The sequence below is a fragment of the Phascolarctos cinereus genome, unplaced genomic scaffold (genome assembly GCF_003287225.1).
Source record: "Phascolarctos cinereus isolate Bilbo 61053 unplaced genomic scaffold, phaCin_HiC Scaffold_2;HRSCAF=192, whole genome shotgun sequence".
Classification (NCBI taxonomy): domain Eukaryota; kingdom Metazoa; phylum Chordata; class Mammalia; order Diprotodontia; family Phascolarctidae; genus Phascolarctos; species Phascolarctos cinereus.
Window position 1 is genome coordinate 127,603,405 of NW_027555625.1, and position 20,290 is coordinate 127,623,694.

At 38.3% G+C, this 20,290-nt stretch overlaps 1 protein-coding gene across 1 annotated transcript in view; it reads left to right on the plus strand.

Annotated features, from left to right (window-relative positions):
- The window catches only part of UNC5D (unc-5 netrin receptor D), a 366,754-nt gene that overhangs the window by 264,038 nt on the left and 82,426 nt on the right, over window positions 1-20,290 (plus strand). Inside the window, 3 exon segments of the mRNA XM_078149141.1 lie at window positions 838-1,215; window positions 8,225-8,251; window positions 8,254-8,308. Of these exon segments, the coding sequence (XP_078005267.1) occupies window positions 838-1,215; window positions 8,225-8,251; window positions 8,254-8,308 (460 nt within the window).

The following is a 20,290-nucleotide window of genomic DNA, read 5'->3' on the forward strand; positions in this document are numbered from 1 at the left end:
TTTCTTTCTTTTTCTTTCTTTTCTTTTTTCCTTCCTTCTTTTCTTTCTCTCCTTCCTTCTTTTCTTTCTTTCTCTCTTTCTTTTCCTTTTTTGAAAAGATGAGCCTCTCCTTGATTTTTGAGGAAGAAATAAAGACATCTAAGCTTTTTTGGATATCCTTACTTCCCTTCATCAGATGTACAGGTTCATCTTGGCCACATCATGTGCATTTTCACACCCTGTTTATTAGTATACCAGGATAACTCTCTGAAACTAAATTCTGAGAGTCTGTCTAGGCCTGATACTATCTGCCCCAATTCTAATCTTGTCACATGTGGTTACATTTCTTCACCCAACCCTTGCAGTGTCCCAGTATCCCAGGTGAATGCCTGTGGAACTGATGAAGCTTTGGGTTGTAAACAACTCTGCCAAGTCATAGTGCTCTCTCATCTCCTGCTATTTTAAAAGAACAGATGTTATTTTCCTCCTGGAGCTGGGCTTCTAATAATCCTTTTTATTTTCATTTTTCTTCTTCAGTTAAAATAATAGCAATAATAATACCTGAATTATTGGTTTGAAAGAGAACCAGAAACATTTGTTCCCCTCTGCCCTGCCCCCCACACCCATTTTGAAAGGGCTTACTAATAGAGACAATTCTCTTTTTTTCAAAGCCCCTGATCTCTAATGACCAGCCTGTTGCTCCTTCTCCAATTACTCAGAATGAATGTGGGTAGCTTGATCTGTTGGAAGGAACTGCTGGATGTGTAAAGGTTTGTGCTGATTTAGTAAAGACAGATGTAAAGCGGTAAGGTAAAAGTTCTGTGGTTTCAGAGTGACAGATCAATTTTCTCTTGCCAGGCAACTCGCTCCTATTGAATTCCTCCATGCAACCTGACCTGACAGTGAGCCGTACCTATAGTGGGCCCATCTGCCTACAGGACCCCCTGGACAAGGAACTCATGACAGAGTCTTCACTTTTTAACCCATTGTCGGACATCAAGGTCAAAGTCCAGAGCTCATTCATGGTTTCCCTAGGAGTATCAGAACGAGCAGAGTATCATGGCAAGACCCACTCTGGGACATTTCCCCATGGGAATACCAGAGGTCTTAATACAATACATCCCAGGAATAAAACCCCCTACATCCAGAATCTCTCATCACTCCCCAGCAGAACCGAGCTGAGGACCACTGGTGTTTTTGGCCATCTGGGAGGGCGTTTAGTGATGCCAAATACAGGTATGTTATGATGTTAGCATTCTATTCACATATTATAGCAAGATCACAGCAAGATCACAGCAAGATCTCAAGATCCCAAGTCAGTTGTCTCAGATAATGCAGCCAGTAGAGTAAATGCTAGACATGGAATCTGGAAGACTTGAGTCCCATACGTTTCTAAAACATTTAGTAGCTGTGTGGCCATGGTAAAGTCAGTTAATCTCTCTAGATCTAAATTTTTTCATCTGTAGAATTAGAATAATACCTGAATCCACCACAAAGGGCTGTTGTGAGGCTCAGATGAGATCTTTTAAGACACCTTTTGTTCCTTAAACCATAACGTCAATGCCAGTTATTACTATTGTTGAGGTTATTATCATCCCCTTAACAAAACTGCAGAAATAGTCACAAAGAGTCCATTTGAGTCAACAGCAGAATCAAGATTAGTTACAGCTCCTGCTATTCCAGAATCAAAGAATCACAAAATCACAGGATTTGAGAGATGGAAGGGCCATTGAACCTTCCCATTAAGCTAAAGGAACTCATACTGTAACATACCCAACAAATGGCCATTTTAATCACTTAGGTGACTTTTCTTAGTGCTCGAATACAAACATAAGGAAAAAAGTTTATGGATGACTAGATTAACAATTGAAGCTGGGGAATATAGAGGGTCCCTAGAGTTTAAACATTATTCAGTTTCATTTCCCCGGGTACTAGAAGCAAGTGCAAAGAACATCTTTCTCTAACACTCAAACATGGAAATAATAGGAAGGAAAAAGAAAGAAGCATTTATATAGCACCACTTATGTGTTGTTGTTCATCCTTTATTCTTGAAGAGGACCAATAACATCACCTCACTCTCTCCTCCAAAGTCATTAAATTCCACTGGCAAGACAAAAGTCAAGATGATTGGGGATGGCCCAATCCAGTGGGTGACCTTGGCCTTTCTAAATTGAGATCTTTCCCAGGTCTCAGTTTATCTGAGGCAATACCCATGCAATGACTAAGGTCTAGATAAGAACTGTGACAAAAGATGGGCCTGATTTGCCATTGCAAAAATACCAGTTTTTGAGGGCAATACCCTCAAAGTTTTGAGCAAGAACAGAAAACAGTTGCTATTTATACTTATTCTAAGCCATCAGAACCTAATCAATAAGCCACAGAGGTTTAAGCTGGGGGATCTTTTTGGCCGTTCAATGAAAGCCAGAGTGATTTGGTTTTAAAGGCATAGTCAAGTAGCTCCATTTGAAACACAGTGGGTTTTTTTTAAAGCCTGTTTTTTCAGAGATATAATTCAAGAAACCCATAAATGAAAACTGCATGGGACAAAAAGTAAATTTTCCCAGATTTTTGGGGAAAAAATAAAACAAAAGTCCTTTATAAATAATGTCTCATTTGATCCTCACAACAACCCTGGGAGGTAAGCGCTATTATTATACCCATTTACAATCCAGGAAACTGAGCAAGTCAGAGGCTAATGACATGCCCAAGGTCACATCACTAGTAAGGCTCTGAGTTCACATTTGAACTTAAGTCTTCATGATTTCAGACCCAGAGATCTATCTACTGTACCACCTAGCTGCCTCAAATAGCCAACTGGATTATAATTAAGGGTAACATGTTCTTCTAGGGGACTTAATTACACAACACTTAAAGTCTAATTTGATCAATACCTAATATAATAAACATAGCCAGGCATCCAACAACCTGATGTGACATCACATCCTAATCAGTGCAAATAAAGTAAAACTGTTCATGATTGAGAGTTCATTTCTGAGGCTACCTTTATGAGAATGATTTGTTTTGTGTTGATAGGTTTGTTTGTTGTATGTTTTGTTTGAAGGATAAATGTCTTAATAGTTTAGACATTTTGAATCTTCTGAGTTGAGATCAATACTATAAGGATCTTATTCCAATGGCTTAAGCCACATGTTCGAAGTCCAAGACCCAAACAGATAGTCAGAGGGAGTTAGCACTCTTTCCTGATTCTTTGGTTCAGAAAATAAAGAAAGGCACTGAATGATTGCTCAGTTACCTGCTGAAAAGAGAGTTCACTCAAACTGAAAGTGTTATTAAGCACCAAGTTAGCATCAGATAGAGGCCATTAGGCCCACCTTCCTGTGGTAGATTTCTCAAAATTAATGTGAAACTATCCTGTTTTTTCGGCATCAGACATTTTATCTTGTGAAATGAAATCTGTAACAGGACTGACCTGTTGCCACCAAACCAACTAATTGGACACCTTTGGAGTCCAGGGATCTTTTTCTCAGAGAGTCGCTGGAGACAAGGATTTGATTTCAAAACAGTTCCCCTCTATAGAAAGAGTGTTTTCATAGTGTTTAATAAGACACTTGGGCACTTAAATACTTGGAAGGATTTGGCTTAGCAAGAATGATGTGGGCAAGAAGAAGGGAAGTTCAAAGGGCAGTACTTAGAAGGCAGAAATGAAAATAACTGATATTTACATAGCATTTTACAATTTGCAAAGTATTTGGCCGTACATTTTAACTTCATAACACCCTATGAAGTACGTACTCTAGCTGTTATAACCCCCCTTCTTCTAGTAGGGAAATTAAGGGTCCAGAAGGATAAATGACTTATTTGTGGTCACATAGCCCATGTCTAAGGCACCAGCTTAATTCATCTTCCTAATATTATATATCCAACATTCTAGCCATTGTCATACTGACTAAAATATTCTCCAAGTGCTAAAGTAGTTGAGAAATAAAGCCAATGCAATTCAAAACACAAATGGGATTTTCTCATCTGTATTCCCAAATATTAACTTAAAAGGCAGAATAACCACTCACACTTTGGAAAGCATTAGCTGTGCAAAATTATGAAATGTAAATGCTAATATTTAGGTTATTGTTATTACTTAAAATCAAAGGCTGTCTAAATATTCTTCTTCTGAAGTATTCCTCTTACAGTAGCACAGAGACCATCTTGGGTCATTGAATGCCATACCAATTGATCACAAACTTTCATAGGTCCTAAGAAGCTAAGAGTTTTGAGTACAGGCCTTTATTGCTGTCTTTAGAGGACCAGATTAGCTAAGTGCAGAGAGACAGTTTTAAGCTCCAAAAGGTCGGCTACCACTTGGCCACAGTAATCCATACAAAAGAAAGATTCTCACCTATGTCAGTAGATAGAATACCAACACCAGTGAAATCATGAATCTCAAAAGAATTAAAGTTAAGATAATCAGATTCTTTGTGGGGGCTAGGTCATTCAAAACGGCCACTTAATAAATATTCTTTGATGATTTTATAGAATGGCAGCTAAATCATGTACTTTGTAAACTCTAAAAACCTATTTAAATATGAATTCTTATACATTTTTGGGGAAAAAGAAATGTTTCCATTTGTTTGTTTATGGGGAAGGTGTACTTCTTTGATCAGAACATGGTGGAACAATACTGGTAATGGAAACTTTTTTAGGGAAACTTAACCATCAAGTTATCAATAGGTGCCTTAAGAAACAAAGCAGGGGCAACAAGGTGGCAAAATGAACTGACCCTGGAGTCAGGAGGACTTGAGCTCAAATCCAGCCTCATATGCTTATTAGTTGCGTGATCCTGGGCAATCACTTAATCCTGATAGTCTCAAAAAAAAAAGGAAAGGAAGCAAGGAAGGAAGAGAAAAGGAAACAAAGCAACACTTGGTATGATGGCCCTTTTCTCTCTATAATAGGCATATTCTATTGACTTACTCACCACCATGAAAAACGTGTGCATTTAGTAGGATGGATATGGAGCCTGAAAGAAAGTAATCATAACTGACATTTATATAGCATTTTCCTCAAAATAGCCCTGAGTTAGTGCAAATATTATAATCCTCATTTTAACCCATAGAACAGTCATGTTAATTGGTGTAGTTTTTAAAGAATAATTTTACTATAATATCTCCTGTCTGTGTAAATGCACTTTAAATACAAATAATTACAAGCAGGTATTTTACTTTGAAATAAAATATATTTTTTAAAATGCATTGATTTAATTGATGCATCTTGGTCATTTGAGCTACTCCTAAATTTCTGTCCTTAAAGGTAAGGATACCGACAGTCTGAAAGGATAAGAAACTTCCTAATGGTCATACAACTACTAAATGTTTGAAGAGGTTTTGATCACAGGTCCCCTGGATTCAAGTTCATGGCTCTATCTACTACTTTGTGCTAACTCTCAGTTATAAAACTGTTTATTAAGATAAATCTGAAATACTCAAAATTCCCTTTAGGATCTACAAATTCAGGAAAAATTTCAGGATGAATATAAATGACACCTCAGTTTTAAGCTAGGAATTACGTAGTGCATAGACTTTGTAAAAGTTTTCACTTTGTTATTCAAGAAGAGATAACCTCATCAATTATGAGAAGCATGGTCTAGAGAACCCTGTGGGGTATACCATGTTTTGTATTGTTTTTGTTTTTCCTTCATTTGAGACATTTTGCTGTAAAAAAAAGTCTTCATTGGTTATGCCTTTCTCATTGAGGCTCTAGTATGTCTGAAAAGCAAATTTTACAATAGATTATAAAATAGCAGCATCTAACTAAAGGAAATAAGATATTAGGTCCTTTCTGCATTCAGCCCATGCAAATTCTGGCATGCCAGTATTCTTTTTTGCATTCTAGGTCAACCTAAATGGAGGAAGGCAAATGGCCAAGTGGTATGGTCACATCTCTACCTTAAATATTTTACACTCTACATAGCAACAAGGGATATGGCTTCATGGAAGCCACTTTATTTGGCAACTGCATTTAAAGGAAAGTAGGACAGGGAAGAAGGAAGTCAAAATGAAGCACCTAACTATGGCAATTATAGTTCTTGACACTGTTGACATTAAGGTCTGGTTTATAAATGGATCTCTCTGCCAAAAAGATGTAAGCAAGATTTAAATGTGTCTCATTCTTAGTGCCAGTGAAAGGTACTGATGATAACTAGCATGTTACTGAATAATACTCATAAATATGAATAACAAATAACTTGTTTTGCAATGAATCTCAGATTGCATGACTATACAGTGGCTAACAGGCCGATAGGAGCATATTAGCAAAGGCTGCCATCTCTGGATTTAAATTATAATCACCAACCTGAAAGCTTTTTTGTGCTGTTGCCTTGCTTCTAATGGACTGAAAGGTAAGAGCTACATTATTCAAGGAGAAAAAGAAGATGCTACGAGGTTTTATTTTGTAAAGTTATTTTTAATGCATAACCAGTTCATTTCTTCATATAAATGAGATGGTAGGTTAAAGAGAATCCCTGCCCTTCCCAGACTCTTGTTTCTTGGCTGAGGTGGAAGATTTGCTTTACAGCATCCAGAACAAGAGGGGAGGAAAACTGAAATACTCTATAATGTGGGAATTGGATTGATGCCTTGTACAGCTTGTTCTGGCATTGTATTATTTTACCATGGTGAGGCTCCTTGAGTTTTCCATTTGCCGTTGAATTAGGTAGTAGTTAAGGAATAAATACTTTTATTTCTTGGCTGAGGCTAAAGTTTTGCCTTAAAGCATCCAAGAAATAGGGAAGAAACATGCAAAATGCTAAATAAGAACTTAAGTAATGGTAATGATCATTGCTCATACTGGTTTCTGTTGCCAAATCCAAGAAAAATTCTTGTAGTATAAGCTTAAACATGATTTTTTGGAAGAATGCATGGTTACTGGATGACACTTCGTAGGAGCCATGTATGGGTATATGTATGTATATGTATGTATAATGTATATGTATAATGCCTCCCTTTTGATGCTGATGACCACCCCTTTTCCTCACCCCCAACCCCACCATTCTTTTCTGCTCTGTGCATTTCTTGTCCATGTCTTCCTGTACAACAACCAAAGAGGATCTACCCAGATTACTCAAGGGCTTTGTTTTGTCCATTACAATCTCTTGACTATTAATATACCACTTGACCTATCAATTTATTGGCCTTCCTTTTCACTATAAAGCTAGCCACCCTCTTTTTACAGTTACACATATCCTCAATCATGTCTTCTCTGCTATTCCTTACAGGGAAGTGATCATTTTTGCCTTGGGCCCAACCTATATCTTTCTATTGTCTTTTAAGTTATTATTTGTCATTTTAATTCTTCCAAGATAGATGTATTCTGGATTTCACAAGCAAATGGCTTTGATGGGAGACTCTTGGTAGTAAAGGGGTATGTTTCTGCTCCCCAAATGGTTAAATGTATTGGATGATAATCTCATACCATGCATTTTTTTTCCATGTTCCTTGAAAGACTTTAGCCTTCCATTGAATATATAAAGTGCTTATTGCTAGTACCTCATGCTAGTAGTTCCTTAAATTAGATGACCATTTTAGCATAGTTTTTAGCAAAGTTTTAATAGTTTTGTCATAGATCTAACTCTTGGCTCTTTTAGCTGAGGAGTTCAAAGTTTGAATGGATGTGGAATTTCCTATAAGCAGGATTCTTGAGCAATATTCATGCAGAGTAATGAGCTGATTCATCCCCCAACTTGGTATGTTCTATGGCTCACGGTCTAGTGCAAATTTGTCAAACATACAGCAATGGGCAGCACTGTGGCCCACAACACTCCCGAGTGCAGGGTGAACCAGATTAAAATGGAAATAAGAAATATTGAGCACAATAATTAAAAAAAACACTCATAGAACATAAATAATATTAAAATGTGATTTTTTAAAGTCAAGATGCAGTCAGCATTATCTATATACACTTTAGTGGCCCCATTTCTTTTTGAGTTTGAAGTTAGAGTTTGAAAGCCACTGGTCTAGTGGTTTTAACAGTTCTTATAAAAAGAAGCCAATACAACCATTTGTTTTCAAAAGAAGTCTTTTTCTTTCTTTCTTTTTTAAGCTTTCCCCTTCCTGTGTAACCTTTTCAGTAATACTTCCTCCCAATAATATAGACCTTTGGGTACATTTACAAAGTTCTGAGATATGACAAACTTTTTTTTTATTTGTTTTTTAGTCAAACACTAGCAACATGTCAACAAACTTTGGCATAATTGATAGACCTGGAAATAACCTTTCGCCTTGTTTTATTTTAGGGGTGAGCTTACTCATACCACATGGAGCTATCCTGAAGAGAATTCTTGGGAGATTTATATGTCCATCAACCAAGGTGAATCCAGGTGAGAGATAAATAAGATGTGATGGCATTGACCTATCCAATAGGGAGTAGATATTCCCTGCCAGGAAATCTGAAATAATTCAAAGAATAGGACAGAGGGGATGTCTATAGGTAAAGGTACTTATGAAGTTTTGCTTCATAAGGAGGGAAGAACAAAATCTAGAGGCTATGGGAAATCCAAGGAGAATGCAGGCATGTAGAGTTTCCCATCTGTGAACATGGGTCAAGATCACCATAGTCTTAAAGGCAAGATACTCAAGTAGAGCAATGAATTGATGGATATTGTTTCAAGCAGATAATTAAGATTAAACTGACTACTACATTCATTTATTCGTATCTTTCTTACAAAAGAGAGGAGGCAGAGGGAGAGAGAAAGAGAAATAGACACATACAGACAGACATGGATGAAGAGTGACAGAGAGACAGAAACACAAAAAGAAAGATGGAGACAGAGCTACAGAGATAGACAGTAACAGAAGAACATACACATACAGGTAGACACAGAGAGAGACAGAAACAGAGATAGTGATAGAGGAACAAAAACACAGACATAGACACAGAGACAGAGAGCAATGGAGACAGAAACAGAAAGATACACAAAGACAGAAAAAGAAAAACAGAGTAAAGAAAACACAGAGAGAAAGAGAGAGAGAGAGAGAGAGAGAGAGGAGAGAGAGAGAGAGATTAATTCTCCTTTCTCCTCTAAAGCCAAGGGAAGTCAAAGACAGAATGGAAACACTGAAATGATAGGTACTACAAAAATACACCAAATGATTAACCTCTGCCACCCTTCAAGGTCAGCAAGAGAGTGTACCATAGGCTGGAAGAAACACTCCTCCAGCCCCTTTTCACTCACTAGATAAATTCAGTTCCAAGCTTTAAGCTTTCAGTCATGGTAAATTCCAGTAGCAATTAGGAGAGCAAATACAAATCTTGTCTGAGGCCATCTTAATGAAGGGGTGGGTTATTTTCTTTCTGCAACTATAATATTTGTGGAGACACTGCCTTTTTCTCCACACAAAATGAACCAAATTCCTCTTTAGGAAGCAATTTCTCTCATAAACTGGATATGTACCTCTGGCGTTCTTAGTCATAGCATCTTGGTTATTTTAGAATAGACTTTTTTTTTTATTGTTAGGAAAGAGCCCATGAAGAAAAAACACTTGAAGGAAAACCAGCCAGAGAAACAGATGGTTTTAACAGATTTTGATAGCTGTGCCCATAAAAGAATTTGTTGGTTCCCAATGGTTTTAACTTTCTGCACGACAGGGATTGTGAGGGATTGAGAACAAGGCTCTACCAGGCAGTTGTTGCTGAGGCTGTTATGGGTTTTGTCGGCATGCTATACTAAGTTGGGCTCTCATGTTATTTCCTTAGGTCAGCAGAGCTAGATTCTTCACTCGGGCGCCTGAAAAAGGTGGTGGTGTCTTATAATCTCCATTTGACAGATGGGAGAAACTGAGGCTCAGAGAGGTTTGAAGGGTTTACTCAAAATCTCAGATAAGTCAGTTTACCAGACTTGAAAATAGGAATTCCCTGGGTGGGAAATCACCTCACATTCATTGTCACGGTTATTTTACATCAAAAATATACCTACATAATAATACAATCATAGTCAATTATGTTTATGCTTCCAGACTCATTATCTTGCAATTGTTTGTTTGCACATCTCATTGGAAAACAAGAATAAGGCAGAATCCTGAGGCTTCCTACTCATCAAATTTCACCTGTACCACCTTGCCTTGAATCTACCCTTTGCCAAGCCCTCTCCCTTTACTCCAATCTAAAGAGCCTACATTTAGCTTCCTCCTTTCAATACCATCACACACAGCTCTCTACCCTGTCATGCATCACATCATACTTCCCATTTGCTAAGTCATCTCCTTCCTTATAATGGAAAGCTCACCTAAATTATTCTCTCCTTTAATAAGCCAGTCCTTAAGCTAGATCATGGTAGCCATCCTTTAGTAATCCATTGGCCATATACCAAACAGGATCATATAAAAAAACATATTCTGAAGGGCCAGCTAGATGGTGCAGTGGATAGAGCACCAGCCCTGGAGTCAGGAGCACCTGAGTTCAAATCCAGTCTCAGACCAAACACTTGACACTTACTAGCTGTGTGACCTTGGGCAAGTCACTTAACCCCAATTGCCTAAAAGCAAAAAAAAAGAAAAGAAAAGAAAAAATATTCTGAAGGGGCAGCTAGATGGTGCAGTGGATAGAGCACTGGTCCTGGAGTCAGGAGGACCTGAGTTCAAATCTGGCCTCAGACACTTGAAATCTACTAGCTGTGTGACTCTGGGCAAATCACTTCACCCCCTTGCCTAGCCAAAATAATAATAATAATAATAATAATAATAATAATATTCTGAAGCATAGGGATGGAGAATATGAAATGAGAAGATTCACTAGAACCAGGTGCACTGAAAGTATAGCTGAGCCTACTGTTGTCACCTTTAGGAAAGCCTTCAGCTCTGTGCACCCTTGTTTAATGGACCACGCTCATTCACTTTTCTCTAGTCCTGGCAGAGGCTGGGATTCACTTATCGAACAGGCAGTTTCATTACTGCTCACTCTGAAGTAAGAAGGCAAAAGAAGTTGCTTGTTATAGAAGTTAGATCTCTGAACTATGCCTTTCTCCATCTATTACATCAAGAAAGTAAAATTAAGTTGCAGAGAGCATGCATCCTTCTTCAGTTTCCTGAAAGCTTCCTCGATGTGCTCTCTAACTACTAAGTAAAGGCCAGTCCCTGGGGAAAATGCCATTTAGTTTCCTTAATGAATCCACAGTCTCTTCTCAGTAGTTTTAAACCACAGACAAATGAGTAAGTCGTGCAGATGCCTCTCTGCCTGGATCCCATTGTCTTCTCTCCTCCCCTGCCAGGAAGTTGTTGAGATTTGAAAACACGTGTGTGTGTGTGTTACTATAACTAAGCACATAGGGTTGAGAAAAAAGAAAGGCCATTTACATAGTGGTTCAGTGTCATCTATGCTTTATGATGTCACTTTGGAAACCCATTTTCATACTGAATTGTATCATAGAACTGAGTTCCATCATTCTGACCTGGTGTTCAAATAAAACCCATTTTCTTTAAATTCTGCTGAACAGACAACAGCGCTGATCTATTTCTCTCATCGTTGCCTTAGGGCCACAAGAATCCATCCCTACCCACCACCAACCCTCCACCCCCCTTTTAACTCTATAGGTATGAGAATTAGATTGAGTGGGCCTTCTATCTCCACCACATTTAAAAGATGCAAAGGGATTCTCAAACAACATTCTTATGCTGTAATTAAATGGGTGTCTATTCTTTTTAGGATTTTTCTTTTTAGGATTCATTTTCCAGTTTATTTCTATTGCCCTTTTTGTGAGTTATATTCCCAGTCTTGTAAAACAGTCATAATACTGGGATTGTACTAGGTGTAAATGAGCCAAGCTCTGAGCCAGATTCTTAGAGCCTTGGTGGTGCTGTGTGAATCAAACAGCAAAAATAGTCCCCTATATTTAAACACCCTCAGATGGCTTGACTTTGATTATTTTTTTTTAAGTGAGGCCATTAATGTGACTGAATTTAACATGAATTTCTTAGGATATCCTATGTACGTTCCTTGTAGGCCTGTAAGAGAACACTCTGTTCCCTTCGTTGTACAGTAATTTTTGTTTGTTTGGTTTTTTGAAACAAAAAAACCTTCCCCTCTTCAACATTTCTTTCCCTGTCTATTCTCAAACTTGCACTGCCATAATGGTGAATATCCTCCCCCCCTCCTGTATAAGGCTGGTCTGTTGGCTAATTACGACCATTAGGAAAGAGCCTGTGTCAATAGAGAGATTTAGAATTTCATGATTTTACATGTAGTCTGTTGTTTGTTTGTTTGTTTTTTTAATCTTCTTTAGAGGTTAAAAGTGGAGAAAGCATTAAAGCAGGGAGATTTGCTTACCACTTATTGAAGCTATATCTTAATCCTGAAGAAGAGGCATCTACCATGATCCTTGAAGGACATGTGGGGCAATGCTAGACTACCCCCAAAAGGCAGTTAGGAACATTCTTAGTGGTCTATAGGATGATATGAACTATCTGTGTTTTGGGGGCTGGAAAATGGAACAAAGAGCAAACAACTTTTAAATATAATAAGTTTCACCCTCATTTTGAAACTTGGTTGACTGACTGACTCCTTATCAGGGATATTATAGGGGCAAGTCTTAGCCAGATATTGTTTGGAATAGGTGACCTCTTGGTGATGATTACATCCACTAATGTCTGATGAATGACCATCACAGAAGCAAAACTTAAGTACTCTATGGACTTTATAGCCTAATCATTTACCAAACAAAGGGCTTGGTGATGTTCTGGTTCATGTCCAGGATCTGCATGACATCTTCCATGTGGCTACTATATTAGCTGGTCACCTAATGATAAACTGGAAAATGTTCAGAGGAGAGGATAGTGAAGAACCTCATGGCCAGGTTTAAGGAGTATTGTTTGAGGGAACTTGGATGTTTATCCTGGAGAACAGAAAAGTTGAGTGACAAGAAGACATAACATTTGTCTTCTAGTATTTGAAGGGCTTGTGACTTGGATGAAGGTTAGACTTATTCCATTTGGTACCAGAGGTCAGAACTAGGAGGGATGGCAAAAGTTACACAGAAATATAGTATTGAGGCCAGGAAAAATAAACAAGTTTCTAACAATTAGAGCTAGAAAAAAGTGGAATGAGCCACCTCAGAAAGTATTGAGTGCGCTCCCCTTTGCAGGAGTTGGGATAAAGCAAAAGCTGGGTTACCAATAGTTAGATACATTAATATGTGTGTGTGGGGGGGGGATCTTTTGGAGGTATGTGTTGGCATACATAGTTAATAATGTCCCTCCATCATTGGAATTCTTTCAGATTCCGACTATGTGGCTCTTATCCAGAAGTTATTAGGGAGTCTCACCAGCATATTCTATCAGCACCAATTACTCGGCAGACTCTTGAGGCCAGAGTCTGTGTCTTATTTTAACCATGTCTCACCCAGTACTTAGTATAGTACTCTGAACATTTTGGTTCTTCATAAATGTTTGCTGATAGTGATGATCAAGCCTCTCAGAGAGAGATTGTGTTATTGAACGTCTATCTTTAGGATTCTTGACACGGTAAGGGCCTTCACTACCTTCACAATACTAAGAACGAGGGAGCCAATTATTACAAAACTCAAGAATGAGGATGATGCATTTTTTGGTTTTGGTCTATTTGGTTTTCCCAGTTCAAGTAATTCATGGAGAAGTGGGGCCAAAGGGGGAGTGGCTGGGATTTTCAGAGAAGCAAATTTAAGCTAAATATGAGGAAAACAACACCATCAACAACAGAATTTTGTAACAATTAGTGCTATCCCAAAGTGGAATGGGCTGCCACAAGAGGCAGTGAATGGGGCTTCTCCTCAGTGAAAGTCTTCTGGCAAAGGTGGTTACTTGTTGGTGGTAGTGTAGAGAGGATTCCAGTAAGATACAGGCAGAATTGGAGTCCTTTATAACTCTGGGATTTCATGATTCTGTGGTTCACTTGGGAAATAAAACCAGAGTTCAAAAGACAAATCACCAGCCCCGCCCCTCCCCCATCACTAGACATTACTGTTTATCGCCCTGGATTTTATATTACTTTTCCTCATACAAACCAAAGTGTCTTGCCAAATCAGAACACCTGTTAGTAAGATACTAATATATATATACACACGCACACACACATATATACATATATACACATACACACACACACACACACACATATATATATGTGTATATATATATATATATGGGCAATAATCCACCTCCACCAGCTTACTTATTTCTCTTCATCATCATTCTCCTCCAGATACACTGTCAGTGTCCACCCTAGAGTAGAGATGGATGGTAGTCACACAAAATCACAGAATCTCAGTGTTGGAAGGATGACAGAGATCATCTGGCCAACCCATGTTTGACTGAGAATCCTCTAATTCTTGACAAATAATCATATATCCATTCACTGAATCCTTCAGTAATGCAAAACCAACTACTTCCCAAGGTGGCCCATTCTACTTTGGGGCAGATCAAATTGTTAGGAAGTTTTTCTTTATATTGAGCTGTCCACAGTTACTCTGTGGCCAAGCAGAGCAAACCTAATCCCTTTTCTTCATACTAGTCTTTTTTTTTTAAGGCAATTGGGGTTAAGTGACTTGCCCAGGGTCACACAGTCAGTAAATGTCAAGTGTTTGGTATGAGGCCAGATTTTAACTCAGGTCCTCCTGACTTCAGGGCCAGTGCTCTATCCACTGCACATACTGGTCTTTTAAAGGCCCCTTGGTTGCATCTGCTTCAGAGGGTTCCTTTTTTTTTTTTAAACAATCCTCTCACCTTATTCCCCATGTATGGTCTTCTCCTTGGAGCTGCAGATGGGTAGGCCATCATCAGCTCATACTTTTCTGGCTTCCTTCCTTAGCTTGCTCCTTGGTCTTGTCATAAAAGATAGCTTGAGCAGTTGGGTTTCTGCATTCACAATGAATATGAGTCTTAATGACATGACAGGAATAGAAACTCCAGAGGCCTCAGCCCTGAGGGAAGACAATGATGTGAAATCATTATTGCTGAAAGAACCTTCTGCTTAGATACTCATGGGCTCTTCCTGGATAGCAGTCATTAGGCGGCCAGCTAAATGTCAGACTGTGTCTCTTTAAAAAAGAGGTCCTCTGGAGGGGAGGAGAGCAGTAGGGATAGTTTCTAATTCTAGGAAGATGGCTGCAAAATGCCAGTCTCTAAGATATTTCCAAAATTTGATTTGAAAGGTTTTAGTTTTCATTCTCTCTCTCTCCTCTCTCTCTCTCTCTCTCTCTCTCTCTCTCTCTCTCTCTCTCTCTCTCTCTCTCTCTCTCTCTCTCTCTCTCCCTCTCTCTCTCCCTCTCTCTCTTCCTGCCTTCCCAGGCACATTTGCAAAAATTTGCATGTTCTATCCCCATTGCCTTGACAGGGTTTTGATGAAAAATTAAGATAAATCCAAGGAAGGAATTTAAAAAAAACTAACTTCTGTTACAGAGATTCTATGTAGATTTAGTAAGATAAGTTAGTGAAATTAAGATTGGGTACATTCCCTAGTCCTGTTCTCTACCCTTTCACTCCACTTTTGTAGGACAGTGTAATAAACTGGACCAGAAAATTATTGTAAGGAGTTTTCTTCGGAGAAGCAATAATATGAAACCAAAGACAAACATTCATTTCTTTTTCGAATTACAGTGCTGTATGGACATTTCTGACCAAATTTTGGGGCTGGAATCTGCAGTGTCAAAAACAGTCTTATTCAAAAGGCTTCCATGAACACTTCTATATTTGGTCCAGCCCCCTCCTAAGTAGGATCTTGAGCCTTCTCTCTTTGATATTTCTTAGCAGGACAGGAACTAGGGCTGGGTAATTCTCATTTTCTACGTATACCAAACGAAAGGATTGCCCTATGTGATCTCTAAGTCCTCTTCTGGCTTTCAATTCTATAATATAAGAAAAACTGTCCACTGTAGAGGAGTAAGGGTGCTGGTTCCACAAGACCTTGATGTCGCTTGCTAGATTTAGAGAGTAGAGTTGATTTAAGGTAGGAAGCACAGCATGGAATAAAACCCAAAGCAAAGATAGTGGTAGTGAAATGACATCATTGAGAGAAATAGAGAGGAGAATGTAATAGAGTGGAGAGAGGTCAGTATCCAGCTTAGCGAATAACAGGTGGTAAATGAAAGAGACTCCATGCAAAATCATCTTTTTCATGGCAAAATTTAAAGAGTCCAGTTCTTCTGTATTGCCACCTTGCATCTTTCCACAAAAATGGGATTTTTCTTACATTGCCTTAGCCTAGCCTCCTAAAGAAGGACAATTGAACTTTTAAAGTCAGGAAGCAGCATAGGCAAGCTTTTGTTTATAAAAGCCACGACTGTGTAACAAGGGAGAGAGGTTGGAGGCAATTCAGGAACCCTTTAGTAAGCTACATGCTGCTGCAAGAGATAGGACCCCTTCCTGTTTCTGCTCCTTCACAAACTACTTAGGCTCTCTCCCAATGCTAACAGCTGGATGATTCAACTTCCATTTTCTCTAAGAATGCTGATACAAGAATGCCGACTTTTACCCCACAGCTATGGCTTAGAGAAGTCCTCAAGCCACCCAATTGCCATACAGACACTGTCCAGCTCAGGACAACAATTTCTTGACATTCCTTCCCTGTCCCTTTGTGGTGTCTTAGAAAGACATCCAATTAAAAGGCCCTTACTCATGGTGGAGCCTTGGGCAAGCCTCTTCAATGCTTTGCCCCTCAGTTTCCTCATCAGTAAAATAAGGACACTAACTAGTACCTGCACCCTCAATCTTATATTGTAATTGTGAAGAAAGTGCTTTGCAAAACTTAAAAGTGTTAAATAAACAAGAGAAGTGATGTATAGGGGGAAAAGGACAGGCCTCTTTGTTCAGATGTTCAAATCCTGCTTCTAACACATAATGTGACTCTGGACAAGTCATTTAACCTGTTAATGACCAAATAAATTTGAGAACAGTTATTTGCCTTAGTACGGGGAGTTTCCACACCTGGAACTTATGAAATCACAGTTCTGTATTTGTAAATATATGTACATAAATACTTGCATACACACACATATATAAGATATACATACATGTGTATATGTACACATACATATATGCATGTGTTTGTCTATGTATATACAAATATATATTGTGTACATACATGCCATATATATACATATACATATACATACACACACATACACACACACATACACACACACATACATACACAATGTGGCATTCACAGTCCATATCCTTCTGACATCTGAAATTTCTAGCCTCTGTGTTTATTGCCTAAAACTGACTGCTGTGTTTATGGCCTAAATCTCTCCCCCTGGCCTCACCACCATTCTGCTTTCTGGCAAGACTTTCCAGTTAGAACTTCTCTCTCTCTTCCCCTTACTTTCCAACCTGTTGGAAATAGAGTAGCCTTTTTTCAACAAAAAGTTTGATGTCACCTCTCAAACTCCATGATGAGATTATTTACTTAAAGTTTAGCTAACAGGACTAGTGAAATGGGATCTAAGGAGAGTGTTATGAGAGTGATAAAAGCAACCCAAATAATTTAAGCATGAAAACCTTCAGGTTTTAGAATATAGTTCTGTTTATGATCAAGGAGCACATATTGTCTTTTGACCTACAATTGAAAGGTAGATTATATCATTCATTCATTCATTCATTCATTCATACAGTATCTACTGTCTGCCAGAGATTAGTTATTAGGGATACAGAAAATATATATTAAAAAAGTCTCTGCCCTTTGGGACCTTATATTCTAAAAAGAGAAACAACACATGCATACAAATATAAGGTTTATTCACAATTTTAACAGGGATGGTATCAGCAACTGAAAACATCAGCAAAGAATTTATGTAGGAGGTGGTATTTGAGCTGATCTTTGAGCTAGGGATTCTAACAGGCAGAAGTAAGGAGAGCTAAGGAACAAAGTTAGATAAAAGTCTGAGACCTGATGTGGAATGTGATAAAAGCTAGAAATATTTCTATTTCTGAAAACAAAACAAAAACTTTACTTTGCAAAATGCTGCTGAACAGACTGCTGGCACAAATTATTATGTCTTTTGGACAAAGGCAAGGGGGAAAGACTTCTGAATCAAGGTAGAGTGGAGAAGCATACAATTTTAGTCTGACATTTACCTCTTTGTTGTGAAAAATGTGCTGGGAGATTTACACCTTTGTAAATACTTTGGGGGTATTTTAAAACTTTTAAAATTACTACATTTTTTAAAAATGCTATGAATATACTTTTTTCCTTTGATTTAAAAAAATAATTCAACCAGTGAAAAAATACCTTAAAATCTACAGAAAGTTAATTTGCAAGCTTGTATTCAGTCATGTCCAACTCTTCACGATCCTATTTGGAGTTTTCTTGGCAAATTTACTCGAATGCATCAACATTCCTTCTCCGGCCCATTTTACAGACGTGGAAAAAAGAGGCAAACAGGGTTAAGTGATTTGTCCAGGGTCACACAGTTAATAAGTGTCTGAGGGTAGATTTGAACTCAGAAAGAGGAGACTTTCTGTTTTCAAGTCCAGTGCTCTATCCACTGGGCCACCAAGCAACCCAGTTTGTAAACTGCCCTTCATCAATGTACCAATGTCTCTCTCCCCCAAGCAGAATGAGAATATAATTATCTACTCAGAGCAAACTCACTAAAGGTGTCCTCCCTGAATGAAATTTCCATAAAACAGAAAGGGAATAAAGGCAGGGTAGAGTTGCCCTTTCATGAGTTTATTCACTACCTCCTTTCCTTTAAACCTATCTTTATTTCTTGTGACTCTCCCAGGAATGAGCCTCTGCATAAGTTCCCAAATTATTATTCACATCATTGGCTCTATTTCATGGGCCAGAATGATGGATTCCAGGTGGGCTCATGATTAGATCAGGACATCGAGACCAGTTCTCTGCATGCAAAATGACCAGCCTTGGCTGAGAAAATGTTTTTTCCTATTTTTGACAATTTGCAGGGATTGCAGTTAGGTCAATATAGTAGCAGTGATCAGTATGCGATGAAAAGAGCACTAGATCTGTAGTCATAAAAGCTGGGATCAAATTCCAGCATTTCCTTTCACTACCTTTGTGACCTCTCCCTCTCGGGCCTCAGTTTACTCATATGTCAAATGAAGGACATCAGACTAAAAGACGTCTAAGATCCCTAGCATCTCTAAACACTTTGAATAGTGAAGACTATCAAAACAAACACATCTCTTTTCCTACAAGTAAATCCATTGTCCAATCTTGTCAGAGCATCTAGATGTTTTTGGAGGCTATATAAATGAGACATACATAATTTTGAATCTTTTCATTCTCATTGCATATGGGCAGAATAGGAATGATAACACATGGGTACCCACCCATCGCATGACAGAAAGATGGTTTCCATTTATGATTCAAGTTTTCTGTGGTCCCCTAAAGAAATGTATCCCTCTAAACAGCAAACAAAGACCTGTTGCTGTTAGAAAAGAGAGAGTAAATTGCTCCCATTTGGGAAATACATTAATTCTTCCTGGCCACCCAGTGCTATTCAGCGTAATGGAAGCGGCAATTTACTAAATGGTATCTTAATGGTGGGGAAGGGTTAATGCACCTTTGTAACTCTGCCATTCTTTTCTGCAGTAAAATCGGGTCCATTATTTCACCAAGTTATCCGGGCATAATATCATTACAAAAAATATAATAATTACAAAGGGGTATAAAAGGACATTTAGATCTTCTCAAACCAAGGATCTATGTTATTTTGAAGTGAACTTTACTCCTCCCACACTCTCAAACTCTCTTTATATTATCTCCACCACTACCACCACCACCCCCAGGTAGGGGGAACCAAATACAAATTGCTGTCATTTTCATCAAAGCACATTTAAAGCCCCAGTGGTTCACAATGTAGAAGTGATTAGAGTGGCCCAAATGAGGCTTTAATTAAAGATGCAATTGGAAAGATAACAATGGCTTGTGAGTGTTTGCTAATAGATTTGAAAGGAAGGTGCATCTCTTTTCAATAAAAGAGAAGTCACCAGGAGACAAATTTGATTGCACATTGTAAAGTGGCCCCCAAATACTGTAATTATTTTTATTTTTATGTTTCATTTCTTTTATTGCCCATACTGAATAACTAGGCCTATGAAGATATTTAAGATAGATTGTCATTTCCACTCCAGATAATTACTGCTTAATAAAGGTGCAGTGAAGAAAAACACACCTCAGCCTCACCTCTGGGTCTCCTCAGCAGCCAGGGGTAGTATGACCCTCCTTGCTTATATATATATTTTTATGATGAACCCAAACTAATTCCCAGTAAGCTTACTCCCCTCCCACAAGATATGAGTACATGTAGGCTTTCATTTTAGAGATCAGACACAAGTTAGAAACTCTAAAGAGGAGAACTAGTAAACAGAGA